The following is a 14,359-nucleotide window of genomic DNA, read 5'->3' as shown; positions in this document are numbered from 1 at the left end:
CCCCAGCGGCTGTGCACAGAATACACCCAGCCTGGCACGGCGCTAACAAAGAGCCCCCCGCTTTCACCCACCCGGGGGCTCCGCAGACGATGCGTGGTCGACCCCGCCGGCTGCCGCCCAGCCCAGCGCCTCCCGAGCCCCCCCGAGCCCCGCGTGAATGAGACGCCGCCGGCAGCTCCTTTATTGAGGTGCACGATCTGGAAGGCGCATTGTTCCCACTCCGGAGTCAGCACAAAGGACACCGAGATGCCGCATCGTTCCCTACCACCTAGAGGGAGGTGGGGGGGGGCAGACAGGGACACCCACCTCCCCACTCTCTAGCACCATTCCTGACACCACCGGGGGGCCAAACCCACCCGCTACGCAGCCAGGAGCTGCCGAGCGGCATTAACCGGGCGTTAACCAGCTGTCCAGGTGACGGGGCCGGGGGTTCCGTGTTGCCCCCGCGGCCGCAGGGATGGGAGGGGAGGGCGGTATCGCGGGGGAGCCGATGGGGTGAGGGGGGTGGCAGCCCCGAAACGCTGCACACGGGCGGTGGGGAGGAGAGCAGCGGTAGGGGGGGAGGGGGCGGCAAAACCCGACTCGCTGCCCCGGGGATGGGCAACCGCGACCCCCCGCCGCGCACAGGCGGCTGCAGCCCCCAGCCCGCCGCGGGTGCACCGAGGGTCACCCCGCCGCCCGGGCCCGGCCCGCACTCACCTCACGGCCACCTTGACACAGCTGTCCGGAGCCGCCATGCCCCGCAACGGGCACCGCGACCGCGCTGCGAGAGCAGCCGGGGGGGAGGGGAGGAGAGGGGGCGGGCCCAGGTGCGGGGGGCGGGGCGAGGACACGCCCACAGCAGCGCTGCCCGCGCGCGAACGCACTGAGACACGGTCACAGTGGCACACGGTGACACACTCACACACACTAATGTGCACTCACACGGACACGGAGACACACACACACGGCCACGCTCACACTGACACACACTCACTAACATGCACTCACACGGATAACGGAGACACGCACACACAGACACACTCACAGTGACACACACTCCAACATACACTCGCACACAATAACATACAGGGACATGGAGACACACACACAGACACGCTAACACTGACACACACACTCAGACACACACACTCACCTGGAGACTGACTCACAAACACACACATGCACACACTGACACACACACACCTCGAGGCACACACTCACACTGACACACAGACACACATCCTGACACACACACAGGCACACACTAACGTACACACACACGCTCACACTGACACACACACACACACACGCTAATATACAGGCTCACAGACACATGCTCACACTCTCTCACACGAACACTGACTCGCACACACTGACATACTTACACACACACTAGTACACACACCCACACACACTCACACACACACTATCACCCGTTCAGTCCCTGCTGCCCCCTGCCGAGCCAGCAGCCCCACTGCTGCCTGTGCATGGCTGTACCGGGCTGTACTGGGTTGTACTGGGCTGTACTGGGCTGTACCAGGCTGTGTCCTGGGAAAGGTTGCTTTCCTGGTCTAGGACAGCCAAGATGTACCAGAACTGATGGCCGACAGGTAATGAAGTCAAAGCTGTGCCCAGTACGGAGCCTGGCACCCTCCCTCTGCTCCGGGGTCCGGATGCCTTCACCTCAACAGCACCGTCCCTTCACTCCATCTGCTCACACTCATCCTGAGGCTCCCAAGGGACCAGGGCCACATGCCACGTGTGCGTGGGGCTGCGTGCACTGCGGGAGCTTGCTTGGCAGCTGTTGTGGCAGGTAAGTTCCAGGGCACCTCATGCTGGTACCGCATCAAGGTGACAAGCAGGATATGGCCTTTCTGTCATCCTGCAAGGATGTGAGGAGCTGGCATTTCTCTTCCTTGGTCCCTGAGGGCCAAGTTTGCAAGGACTGGACAAGAGGAAACGGCCTCAAGTTGCACCAGGGGAGGTTTAGATTGAATATTAGAAAAAAATTCTTCACAGAAAGGGCTGTGGGGCATTGGAACAGGCTGCCCAGGGCAGTGCTGGAGTCACCATCCCTGGAGGGGTTTAAAAGGTGTTTAGATGAGGTTCTCAGGGACAAGGGTTAGTGTTAGAGTTGGGTTGGGTTATGGCTGGAATCAATGATCCTGAGGATCTCTTCTAACTGAAATGATTCTATGACACCTGGGTCAGGAGGGACTCTGGGCTGCCATTTTTTGTGAGGCTGGACCCTTCCCCACCAAAGCCGCACGCAGAGAAGGGCAGTGACCTTCTCTGGACCAGTGTTCCTGGCCCCATCTTCCTACTCCCACCCCTGTGCCAGTCGCATCACAAGCCAGATCTGTCCCCCAGTTCAGCTAGAAAACAACTCAAGAAAGACCCCCCAGATGCTAGTTTGAGGAAAATCAGCCCATTAGCAAGTGCCCCTTCCTCGGGAGCGGGGAGATGTGTCTGTGTGTGTGCAAGGGGGTGTAACTCCTGCCCCAGGGCAGTGAAGCAAGAGCAAGGGATATGCGGCTGCCCCATGACACGACATCCCTGCTGATTGCCTGCATCCCCGCGGGGAAAAGCTGTGTGCGCTCCCACGTCCCCATACAAGATGGGCTCTCCGGCTCTCAGGCTGCAGCTGGAGCTCAGCAACAGCCATTTCTCTTTTATTAAGTTAACAAATAAATGCCCTGCTGGAGAGAAGGCATGGTCTATTGATTCAGCACCTCCCCCAGGACCCATCAGATTGCTGTATTTTAATATATATTAGGCAAGGAAGAGCCCTGTGTGGCCCAATTTGGCTGTACTGGGAGCCCTCTGGAGCAAGATCCCAGCAAAGAGCCAGGGCGGCCACAGTGCTTGGCAACCAGACCCTGCCTGGGGCACTGAGGTCCATAAAGTGGAACCCCCGGGGAAACTCATTCGCAGAGCGGAATAACCTCAGCTGCTGCTTGGTACCCGGCAGCAGTGGACAGTGCGCAGGCAGCCGTGCCTGTGCCTGCCTGCTGCCCCAGCCCAAGACAGATTGCCCAAGCCACTTGTCCTCCTCCTCTCAGGACAGGCTTGACTGCAAGCAGGAGGAACAGGCTCCACCAGAGATGTGAGGATGCTGGATCCAGCTGCTGAGGTACCAGAAGACCCCCCCGAGCTTGGCACCCTCAAAATGGCTGGTTGAGACATGAGCTCTTGGGAGTGAGGACAGATTTCCCTCAGCATGGGGAGTGTATGCTGGCACATGAATCACTGCCAGCTCTGGTTAAATGCAGTCTTGCATTTGCAGCCTCCTCCCCAGGCTGGGCAGCGAGCAGCAGTGGGCACAGGCTGTGCAGGCAGGGTGGCAGAGAAAGGAGGGGACAGGAGGATTCACAGACTCACACAGCAGAAACACTTTAATGACCCATCCAGCTCCTGCATGACCTTGCTGGCACAGCGTTGTCCTATCTTGCACCAGCATCCTGGAGACTTGGCCCGAAATTTCTCCCGCAGTGGACAGAGCCCACCAAGATGCCAGGCAGGGAGGAGGAGCAGTGCAGTATTGCTCCAGTGACCCCCTGCAAGCTCCTGACGGCACCATGCCCACTAGGCTGCAACAGCAGGCAGCTCACAGGTGAGTGGTACTGATGGCCTTTTTTGGGGAGGCTGCGCTGAGCCCTGGGGAGCCGGCTGGTGATGCGGCGGAGGTGTCCTGAGGGGCAGAGCCAGTTTTTGTGCCCTGCAGTGTTTCTCTTTCCTGTAGCAGCTCCACGGCTGCTTTCTCCACTTCATCCATCTCCAGCTGGCTGCTGGCTGCCATCTCGTCCCTGGTTACTGCTACGAAGGATGGGTCACAGGCCAGAGATGCAAGACCTCCAGAAATCAGAGCCTGCAGTGGAGGAAGAGGTCACAGCCCAGTGTGTGCTCAGTTTGTAGAAGTGTCCCTTGCTGCCCTCTGTGCTGGCACATACTTGCTCACCCTCGTAGCTAAGCTTTGTCTTCCAGCCTCCCAACTTGGCAAAGCATGGCACCTCTGCCAGCCTACTTCACTGCCTGGCTGCCCTGCCTTTCCCTCTGCCAGGCTGTGCCCATGTCTTACCTCCTGAATGAGGAAGGTGATGGCTGGGGTGGAGGATGTGCTTGGGTGAAGGCTCTCACCCTGCTGGTACCCTGAGCTGGATGTCGTTCCCGTTGCAGTGCCATCATCTCCAGGCAGCTGGGCAAGAGGAGCAAAGAGCTGCAGCCTGGGCTTGGGCAATGCCCATGGAAGGTCTCTCCCATGTCAATGTGAGGGCTGCAGGTACTGTTCCCAGCCTGGACACACACTCTCATTCTGCTGGAGCTCCTGGGTCCAGGGCATCACACTCAATGGGACCAGCAGGGCCCTATGGGCAAAGAGACCAGCTCCTCCCCAGCATGGCTGTGACAGCCCTTCCCATGCTTCTGGACACCCATTTGCCCCCTTTACCTCCTGGGGGAGAGGGTGCAGTCCTGATGATGGGTGACCCTCGGGGGTGGCCCCTCGCCTCCTGCTTGGCCTCCGTCGCAGCCTCTCCATAGGTAAGGGGGGGTTGCGCTCTGGGAGGAGGGGAGTTGGAGACATCAGATGGGCACAACAGCAAGGACTCCACTGCCTCCCAGATCTGGGAATGGGTTAACTAGACTAGGGGAATCAAAGGGTTTAGGAGTTCAGGACCAAGCAATGTTCCAGCACCTGACCACTGCCCCATGCTTCTCACTCATGGCTGGGAAGAAGTCCCTGTTAGTTGAAACACACACAGCCTTGTGGCCCTGCTGCCTGGAGAATGGCCAGTCCTCCCCCAGCCTGAGACACTGGCTCCATGCTCCATCACCCCAGAGGGGAAAAAGGTGGGAGAAGGGTCTGCTGGAGCTCCCCACCCAGGTCCTGCTGTGCTCGAGACTCTCAGCTAATCTCCAAGTTGCATCCCCTTCCCCCTGCCCTGGCCCTTGGGCTGGTGCAGATCCCCCAGAAGAATGATGCTCAGACTCACCCCGCACTAGACGCCTGGGTGCTGCTGGTGCCATCTTCCTCAGCACCTCGTCCTCATACTCCATCCTGCAATGGCAAGCAGGCAGGTCAGCCCAAGCGGCGACTATGTGCAGGGACCAGCTCCACCCAGGGGTGCAGCCTCCCCACCTTCTCTACCCTGGGGAATGCAGCTGGGGGGCAGACCAGGAGGGCCACCTAGGATAGATGAACAGGGCAGAGACCCCAAGAAGTAGGATTAAGAATATCCTACATTGGTAATCCTTGTTCCTTGTACCCATGTGTGGGCAGCCTGCTGGTGGCCCCTACCTAGGCCTTGGCACTCAGTTTGGTGAGGAAGGGTGTTCCCCTGATCCCTGGCACCCTGCTGTCCACCTTGAGCCTCATGGCACTGAAATGGAATGACAGGAAGGACAAGAAGGGTGTGTAGGGGATCGCATGCTGACACGTGGAGCCACACACCAGCCCTGAAGCTCACCTGCATGTTCTGGGGACACCTCTGGGAGTGCTAGGCTGGGGCCCAGGGATCAGCAAGAAGTGTCTGCCCTCCCTGTCCCCCCTGCCTCATGCCCCAAGGGCTGAATTTCTGCATAAAGCTCCTGTGTGTAAGGAGCCACTTGCATGGCCAGCGCTCGACTCCTCTGCAAGTTTGCAGGGATCTCAGTGCTACACCTCAGTGACTCAGACAGACCTCACCCATCCATGAAGAGCCCCTGGGCAAGACCAAGTTCACCAGCCCTTACCCCTCCAGCCAGTCGTTGCTGTTGGCATTGTTGACGTTGGTGTTGCCTTCCTGGGGGAAGTCATCGAGGAACACAGGGGAGTCGAGGTCCTCGCTGCCCACCTCTGTGAACTGCAGGGGCCTCTGGCTGGCCACCTGGGGCTGCAGGGGGCTGCTGGGCTCCAGGAAGCTGTCGACCTGGCCAAACAAGCCCCCTGTCCTCTGCAACCAACAGGGAGGGCATCAGAGGAGGCCTAGAGCTCTGAGCTGCTCTGGGGCCATTCCCTTGGGAGGAGACATGTAGGGGGGGCCACGGCAATAGTGGTGTCTCTGCTCATCTCTCTGTTTGGGCTTTGCAGACCACATGGTGCTGAAAGCCTCGCTGCCCAGGTGGGGAAGATGAGGCACTGAGGCGTGACGGCCATGCAGCAGCACTGGGATGAGAGCCAGCCCTGTGCATGACAAATCCTGCCACCTCTGTGGACAGCCCGAGCTGGGGGCACCTCTTGACACAGCAGGAGGTGCAACCCTGCAACACCAAAGCTGCCTGGCCCAAAGTGAATCTCTTTCCACACTGGTGATGACACTTGAGCTGTCCTGTCTTAGCCTGGCAGGAGGTGAGAATGGGGCCCTCCAAAACAGCACATCCCAGCCAGACATATGAGCAGGGTCCTTTTACAGTGGGGAAATGGAGGCAAAGAGCAGGTTGCCCTGGATGACTCAACCAGGATGCTCAGGCACAGGAAAGAAGTGCTGATCCATCCTTGTGGTCCATGCTGTTTTTCATGGTCAGGCTCACGTCTGTGGCCTCTCCTCCAGCTGCTGGGAGCCATGCTGACCCACCACCAACACACTGGAATGGGGGCTGGGTGGGACCACCACCACCTGGGGTGCCCAGAGGGCTGCACTCACCCTGTATATCCCTTCCTCCATGGCAGCCTCCACCATTGCTCTTTCTAGCTCCTCCTCAGCAGTCAGGTCCCCAGAGATGGCCCGATGGATTTCAGGAGCAGCTTCTTCTTCAATGCTCCTCAGCCCAGCCTGATGGGGACAAGAAGGCATGGCTGGATGTGGCCTGGCCCCACCACCTGTCTCACTTTGGGCTTTGGAGAGGGAAACATGATGAAGCGTGCTCACCTGGTAAACAATACTGCAATTCTCCTACCAGGGCCAGGCCATGGGTCACCCTGCAGCTGGCTCTGTGCTTGGTGAAACAGCTTCTGGGCTACTGCTGTCCCACCAAGGGGTATGCTAAGGGCAGCCTGGTGAAGGGTCAGGCTGGTGATGCCCAAGAGGTAGCTGTGCCTTTGTCCCTGATCTGGAGACATCTGACCTGGAGCCCAGCTCTTTTCCTTGCCTTGCATCTTTGGGGCCTGGTATTTTATCTGTACAAGTGATTTCCTCCTTATAACATCAGGAGAGGCTGGGTACATCCCAGCTGCTCTGACCAGGCACATAAATCCTCTCCCATCACACCCTGACAGCATCCTTCAGGGCCTCTCTGACTGCAGTGGTCCAGCTCAAGATCAGCCACCTCAACCCCTCTCCACCTTACGTTGCACTAGGCAATGAGAGAGGACACAGAAAGTACCAGGCACACAGAACGACCTGCAACACTGCTAAGGTGAGGCAATGGAGAAAGCCCTGGGAACGGAGAAGAGTAGGTGAGTAAGGGCCTAGGCAAGCAGCATTTGGCCCAGACATTGGTCTGTGATGCAGGTCTCCAGGTCTTAAAACTGCTTGGTGAGGCATCAGATCCTGCTGAGCCCTCTCTGTGCTCAAGTCATCCATGCAGCATCAAAAATCTCCTTTGCTTCTGTAGCCACCTGCACTCTGGAGACTAAGACCACCCTCAGTGGTGGGATGCTCGTGGCACTGGTTCGCTTGGGGCCGCCTCACTTCCAGAGTCTGAGGCACAGAGGTCCCCGTGTGTCACGGCAGCTCTGTCTCTCTAAGTCATCCTTGACTTTCCTGAGCTGGGTGAAGCCTCTTCCCTTATTTGCAGGGCACCCCAGCACACCCTGCTTGCCCCAGGGAGGGTCATCCCTCCAACACAACCCACACGCTACCAACCTGGATCTCCACAGGGTTCTTCTTGGGTCGGTACCCGTAATACTCCTCCTGGCGCTTCATGAACTTCCTGAAATGCTCTTGGATGAGGAAAGTAGCATAGAATTTGCCCACCGTCACCTCATCATCTGGAGGGAGGAAACCAACCTGACCATACTGCTTATCTCAAGGCCGCGAGTTGTCGGAGCAGCTGAGACCCCAAACAGGTGTCACTGTGCCCCTCTGGAAAGCACCACCAGGTGACATACCTCCGATAGGTGGGATGACCTGGTCCAAAAGCTTCATACTCGTTCGCTTCCAGATTTTTTTGATAATGGCTCTGAGCTCCTCGTTGGCCTGTTCAAAGTTGCCTGTGAGAAAAGCAAGCAGGACAGAGCAGTTCATTCCCAGGGCAATGTGAACATGAGTGAAGACAAAGCACTTTAAAACCTGGCCAGACTCCTCCAGGGTGTGACAGCTCCTCTCCAGCCCTCCTACACAGCAAAAATGAGTGTTGTAAGAATGGGGCTTTGATTTTAGCCAAAACACTTTAACTATAGAGTAAGTGAGACCTAGAAAATTGGGGAAGCGTTACTACCACTCTGTTCTGGTGATCAGCTACAGATTTCGACTTCCCCTTTGGTGCTCTCACAGGCTGTACAGTTCAGTGCCACCACTGCCCAGCCTCACTCCTCCAGGTACCCACTGCCCCAGCCCAGCCACAGAGCTGCTCCTGTGACAGTGCCTGACCCACGGGCACAGAAACAGGCTGATGGGGCATCTCCCCAAAGCAGGGCTTTGCAAACCATGCTGCTGGCAAAGAAAGGGGTGAAAACACCTCCTGCCCAGCACAGCTAAATTAAAAGAGGCTACATCCCCTTCCACTCCACTCTGAGATTATAAACACACAGGGAAACACAAAACTGGAGCAGGTGGTGCTATGCTGGGGCAGGGGAAGATCAGCCTACACTCAGCAGTGCAGGAAGGGAAGATGGTGCCTGTGCATCGTGCCAAGGAAGGGAACCGGGCCAGAACAGCTCCTGAGCTGTTCAGGGTGAAGTTACACAGCTGGGGTATCACTGGTTCACTCTTGAGGGCTGCAACACATGTGCCTGCAACTAATAATGTCCTCCAGGCTTGGCATGAGCAGCCACATGCATGTGCCCATAGTCTCTGGTCCAATGACATAATTAATGGCATGAAGCCGAGGGCTGCAACAGAGGGTGTGCCCTGAGGTCCCCAGACAGAGTGGGGGAATGGTGTGTAACCAGCACGAGGAGAGGCCCATCAGGCCGCAGAGGCAGACAGGAGCATCACTTACCTTCTGTCTTGATCTTGAGGGCTGTCCTCACCAGCGCAAAGAGGGTTGCATTGAAGGTGACGGTGCCGTCACTGTTCAGGGGCATGTTCATGCACACCAGACGCTGCACAGCAAACAACAACTGTGAGCCCAGGCTGGCAGCTCCCCGCAAACACACAGCCTGTCCTGGCCAGAGGACAGTCACACTGGCCAGGGAAAGGCTCTGCTGGGGCACTGAGCTGCCGGCCCCAGAGCCTCCCAGCTCTGCCCGCTCTGCCCCGGCTCGCAGGACTCTGCACCACCGCTGGGCAGCGACATCCCTCATTACACCAGCCAGCTAAACCAGAGCAAGCTGTGGGGAGAGCCAGGTCAGATCTGTGGGAATAACTCAGTCTGTGGGGCACCAGTGCCACGGGAGAAAAACATAGAATCGTAGAATCATTTTGGTCAGAAAAGACCTTTAAGATCACCAAGTCCAACTGTTAACTCTACACTGCCAATTTCACCTCTAACCTATGTCCCTGAGAACCTCATGTCCGTCTGTCCAACCCTCCAGGGATGGTGACTCCAGCACTGCCCTGGGCAGCCTGTTCCAATGCCCCACAGCCCTTTGGGGAAGAAATTGTTCCCACATCCAACCTCAACCTCCTCTGGCGCAACTTGAGGCCGTTTCCTCTGCTCCTGGCGCTTGTTCCTGGGGAGCAGAGCCCGACCCCCCTGGCTCCAAGCTCCTTTCAGGCAGTTCAGAGATCAGAAGGTCTCCCCTCAACTCCTGTTCTCCAGGCTGAACAACCAGCCAGCAGAAACACAGCCCTGCTCTCAGGGAGGTGGGAGTCATTCTGCACTGTGCTCCACCTTCCAAAAAGTGTCCCAGTCTGCCATGAGGGATCTGGGGATCAAACCTCCTCATGAGTCTGCCCAAGACCCAGGTTTACATGTGAGTCTGATACAGGCCCTGGATTTGGGTAGAATGAGCTAAACCATGAAAAGTGTATGCAAGCCTACAGAGCTGGTGTTTCCAACTCCCTCAGTAGTACTTGCCCTTGTAAACAAACCTCTACAGCCCAGTTGACGTGGCTGGGTCCCCAGGCCCAGCATTGCCCTCCTGCATCAGATGCAGATGTGGGGCACATCTGTGTGGCTTGGGGGGCCCCCTGCCCTGAGTGCTCCAGGCTGGGCACAGGCCAGCCCACCAGTGCCATCCTTCTCAGAGCAGAGGTGAGCACAGCCAAGTCCTCAACTTCAGGACCCTGAAACACATCAGCTGCATGCGGGTTAACAGCACCTCTCCTTGCTCCCATAACACCCCCCTCCATTAAACACCAGAGGTCAGAGCTTGTGTATAAACCATGACACTGGGAAGCTGGCTGGACTGTGACCCTCAGCCTCCCTGGGGAGGGTGCAGAAACCGCTTGGGGAAGGTGTCCCTGTGCCCACACACCCTGCCACCCCCTCGGCTTTTACCTTACAAGCTACACGGTGTGGGCAGAACTTCCCGAAGCCCAGAGGAGGCTGGATACGTCTCAGCAGAGTCACTACATCCAAGTGTTTGATCCTGCCTCTGTGGAGGCAACAAACTGCATCAGCAGCGTGGTGACAGACATAGGGGACAGTGGTTCGTGCAGGCGCTGAGTGGGTTCATCCTTGTGGCCTTCCCTGTGCTCTGGGCAAATCCCTACACTTCCCTGTGCTCCTCCTGGGGAAAGCAGCTGTTCCCCACGGCATCAGGCAGCAGATAAAGGTGTGCAGTGGCACGGGAAGAGCTGGGAGAATCAACAGGGCTGGATGAAGAGGCTACTGGAAGTCTTGTGTCCCCAGACATCCTGATGGCTTGCATCAGCCCTGGAACACACTGGGAAGTCCACATCCACCTCCAAGACGCTGGGATCTAACTCTCAGACAGTGCCACAACTCGCACTGCCACGCGTGTCTCAGGGCAGCCCACCCAGCTCCCCATGGACTATTCCCCTCCGTGCCACTCACCCCCTGTCACTCACTTGGCCTCGGGGTCGTACTCAGCCCAGATCCGTTTAAACTCGTCCAGGTGATGGGGCCCAAGGATGGACCAGTCGCGTGTGAGGTAGTCAAAGTTGTCCATGATGACGGCCACAAAGAGGTTGATGATCTGAGGGCAGAGGAGTGGGTATGAACGATGCTGGCTAGGGCAGGGCCAAGCACCTGGCAGGTTCCCGGGCAGAGGGACAGTGACAGCTCTCACAGCCGGCAGCACAGAGCAGGGCAGTGCTGCTGTGGGAAAACACAAGCAGACGTTCAGGAGAAGGAGCTTGGGTTCCCCTAAGCCAGGGGATGCTGTGGGTCACCCTCTGCAGGGATGGGCCTCCTGAGCACAAAGAGAGCATGTGAAAGGCTGCAGCAGGCACAGGGCAGCTCTTCCCTCTCCACCTTTGCAAGAGCCAGCACAGGCACGTCTGGATGGCAGCACATGGTGCTAGGGAAAGGAACTTAATGGGGGATCGTGGGCCCTGCGGGAGTGCGGTGCCAGGTCTACAGCATGGCTGGGTGGATGGGCACGGGAAGAGGGCACTGTGGGATCAGCCCCACAAGATGCAAAACTAACACAACACCAGGGGCTGCCCAGGGCCAGGATGAGGGTGCCAAAGGGAGCCCTGTGGGAGTCGTCATACCAGGAAAGCACAGAGCATGTAGAAGCTGATGAAGTAGAAGTAGGCGAAGCCTGTGCCGCAGGTGTACTCCTCCCCCTCGGCAAAGTCTGACTCGGGGTCGCACAGTTTGCCGTAGCTGCAGCCCAGCAGGATCTCCTGCCAGGCCTCTCCCGTCGCACACCTGCAGAGAGGGGACAGCTGCCGGTCCCTGCCTGTCCTGTGGCCAGCCCGGCGCACAGGGAAGGAGCGGCAGAACACTGGGCTTGCTGTGCTGGTGTGGGGAGTCTGCTACTGAAAGCCCCTCCGTGCAGTGTCTGGGACCAAGGAAAGCTCAGCTCTTGCTTCCCCTTGAGTTTCCTCACAATTCACAAACTAAAATCCAGTTTGGAAAGGAAACATGCAGAACAGAAACCCCAAAGTGCACTCTGCTCCTGCAGCTCAGCCACACCAGACAAACCGACAGCCACCCCTGAAATGTTTCCATTGCTGCAAGAGGTTTTTCTCCATGGCAAAAAACAATCAGCTACAGAAATGCTGGTCTCCCTCACTCGCAGCTGCTGGGCTCACACGCTGACTCTGAGCCCAGTCCCCTTCTGGAGCTGCTCACTCGCCAAGACTGACCTGAAGAGCAGCAGCACAGCTTGAGGAAAGGTTTGAAAGTTGTTGTTTCGGTTGATCTGGGTTCCGTCCACCATGGCGATCTTCCCAAACATCTGTAAAACACATTGTCAGATCCCCAGCACCCTTTTTCTCAGCTGCTGACCACCTTCCCCCTGCGGTTCTCTTCCTTATTCTTTACTTGGCCTACAGCATCCTCAAAAGTGTCTGAGATGGGGCTGTGCGTGCTCTGGGGCTCATGAGCTCCCTGGACATTCCTGTCTATGCTGAAAATGCCCCTTGTCTATGCTGCATTTCACCTGGGTCAAGAAGACAATGTCTTATGAACCAGGGCACAAGCACTGGTAACTGTGTGTCCAGGTTGTGCTGCTGACTCTGGAAGTGTTGTCTATCGTGTGCCTCAGTTGCCCTAGCTGCAACCTGGGGACGGGACGAGGCTGCTGGGGCTGTAAGCATCTTGCAGACCATGGTAAAACAGTCCCATCACATGCAAAGTCACAGGGAGTACCTGGCAGAGGACCTAGTCCCTCTCTGTCCCAACTCCCCAGATGCTGTCAGGCTCAGGGCATCTGTTCAAGACCAAATCCCACCCCTGTGTTTCTCACCTGCATCCCGATCACAGCATAGATGAAAAAAAGCATCACAATCAGCAGGGCTACGTAGGGCAGAGCCTGTGACAAAAGGAACATGGCTTGTGTGAGACACCAACCCAGCATCAAGGCAACCCAGGGACAGGAGACAGGGTCTGGAGCTACCACGTGAGGTCAACAACCAGGGGAAACAGCTTTATCTCTGCCTGTTCCTCTAACCACTCCCACCAGCCCTGCTCTCCAGTTTTTGTGCACAGGAGGCTTACGCCAACCCCCAAAGGAGCAGCGCATCTCTGCAGCTGTGACAAAGGCTAAGCACAGCCCAGGGATGTCCACGGCTCAGGCGCTGTGTCCTGAGGTGCTGCAGCATGTCCTTGAGCTGCCTGTGTGGTGCAGAGCCTGGCCTTGCTGGGACCGGGTGATGTGCATGGGCAGGTCCTGCCCACTTGCTCAGCCCAGTGGTGTCTCAGGCTCTGACACAGAGTGGTGTCAATCAGGGAGAACCCCCCATCTTCTCACCCATCTGGGCAACGTTCTCCTACACAACACAAGCCTCTGGCCAAATCTGAGGCTAGCAGCCTGCCAGCACTGGAGCTTTCCTGCTCTGCCTGGTGAGGACAGGCTGCTCACCCAGGTAGCCTGAGGATCCGAGCATGCTGCCAGCCCAGGGCACGAGTTTGCCGGGGAGGAGAACACTGTTCCTCACCTGGAAGGACTTGATGAAAGTCCACAGGAGGGTCCTGACACCTTCCCCCCGGCTCAGCAGCTTCACCAGCCGCATCACCCGGAACAGACGGAAGAAAGTGATGGAGACACGGGAGTTGTCATCGGAGTCCTGCGGGCAGAGCACAACACCTGGAGGGCAGCAGGTGCTGACGCATCCAGGCAGACAAAGGGAAATCTAGGTTCTGGGGGAAAAGGGTAATGAGATTCCACACCCCCCAGGCACTAGTCATGGTCCCCACAGCCCTTGCCTGCATAGAGGACCAGACTGCAAAGGGGATGTGCTGGCACTTTTCTTCCTGCCTTCCCAATGAGTTCATCTCCCCAGCCCCATTATCTCACGTCTGCCACCCCGGACTGCTGGGGAATGCCTGGTTATGGGTATGAGAGCAATCCTGTTAGACAGGGGAATGGGACACCACAGGGAGAAAGCCATGCTGTAACGCAGGCTGGGAGAGCTGTGCTGTTTACTGCACATTAGACAGGTCCACCCAAAGACAGGCTCAGGTCCCTCCGGGCTCTCACCTGGCACGTACCATATGGGATGCTCCCACCTCAGGGCCCACTTGTAAGGTGAGCTTTAAGTCAGGCACCAGGCACACAAAGGGTTAATGATGATTGTTTAGGCACAGAAAGGTTGGTTTGAGAATGGCCCAGGAGGGCTTTCATGGATCAAAGGAGGGACCGAAAGCAGGGTGGTTCCCTGCCCAGTGTCAGCCCTACCTGCAGTGATGTGCCCTCTCTTGGGGTGGCTGCAGGACCCCA

The 14,359-nt window shown here is 57.6% G+C and overlaps 2 protein-coding genes across 11 annotated transcripts in view; both read right to left on the bottom strand.

Moving 5' to 3' along the window:
* The window catches only part of KIF21B (kinesin family member 21B), a 39,368-nt gene extending 38,542 nt beyond the window's left edge, over positions 1-826 (bottom strand). For all 4 annotated transcript variants that reach the window (XR_010467568.1, XR_010467569.1, XM_065038583.1 and 1 more), the window contains exon 1: positions 700-826. Coding sequence is in view for 2 of the 4 variants with exons in the window: in XM_065038583.1 (XP_064894655.1) it covers positions 700-737 (38 nt within the window). In the remaining 2 variants the exon portion in view is untranslated. The remainder of the gene's footprint in view (positions 1-699) is intronic.
* Positions 827-3,359: 2,533 nt separating this feature from the next.
* Positions 3,360-14,359, bottom strand: part of CACNA1S (calcium voltage-gated channel subunit alpha1 S) — a 41,729-nt gene continuing 30,729 nt past the window's right edge. For 4 of the 7 annotated variants that reach the window (XM_065038577.1, XM_065038578.1, XM_065038579.1 and 1 more), the window contains 15 exons: positions 13,578-13,706; positions 12,887-12,952; positions 12,285-12,376; positions 11,685-11,844; positions 11,037-11,164; positions 10,504-10,600; positions 9,061-9,163; positions 8,009-8,110; positions 7,764-7,888; positions 6,603-6,731; positions 5,713-5,912; positions 4,974-5,038; positions 4,430-4,539; positions 4,061-4,177; positions 3,360-3,850 (listed from right to left, as the gene is read on the bottom strand). In XM_065038577.1, coding sequence (XP_064894649.1) covers positions 3,590-3,850; positions 4,061-4,177; positions 4,430-4,539; positions 4,974-5,038; positions 5,713-5,912; positions 6,603-6,731; positions 7,764-7,888; positions 8,009-8,110; positions 9,061-9,163; positions 10,504-10,600; positions 11,037-11,164; positions 11,685-11,844; positions 12,285-12,376; positions 12,887-12,952; positions 13,578-13,706 — 1,884 coding nt within the window. In that variant the 3' untranslated portion in view covers positions 3,360-3,589. Of the gene's footprint in view, positions 3,851-4,060; positions 4,347-4,429; positions 4,540-4,604; positions 4,625-4,973; positions 5,039-5,712; positions 5,913-6,602; positions 6,732-7,763; positions 7,889-8,008; positions 8,111-9,060; positions 9,164-10,503; positions 10,601-11,036; positions 11,165-11,684; positions 11,845-12,284; positions 12,377-12,886; positions 12,953-13,577; positions 13,707-14,359 lie in introns of those variants that run through there. The other 3 variants (XR_010467567.1, XM_065038580.1, XM_065038581.1) reach the window with 3 other exon arrangements.

The sequence above is a fragment of the Columba livia genome, chromosome 22 (assembly GCF_036013475.1).
Source record: "Columba livia isolate bColLiv1 breed racing homer chromosome 22, bColLiv1.pat.W.v2, whole genome shotgun sequence".
Taxonomy (NCBI): Eukaryota; Metazoa; Chordata; class Aves; order Columbiformes; family Columbidae; genus Columba; species Columba livia.
The sequence above is the reverse complement of the archived record's forward strand: the minus strand, read 5'-3'. Positions and strand labels throughout refer to the sequence as shown.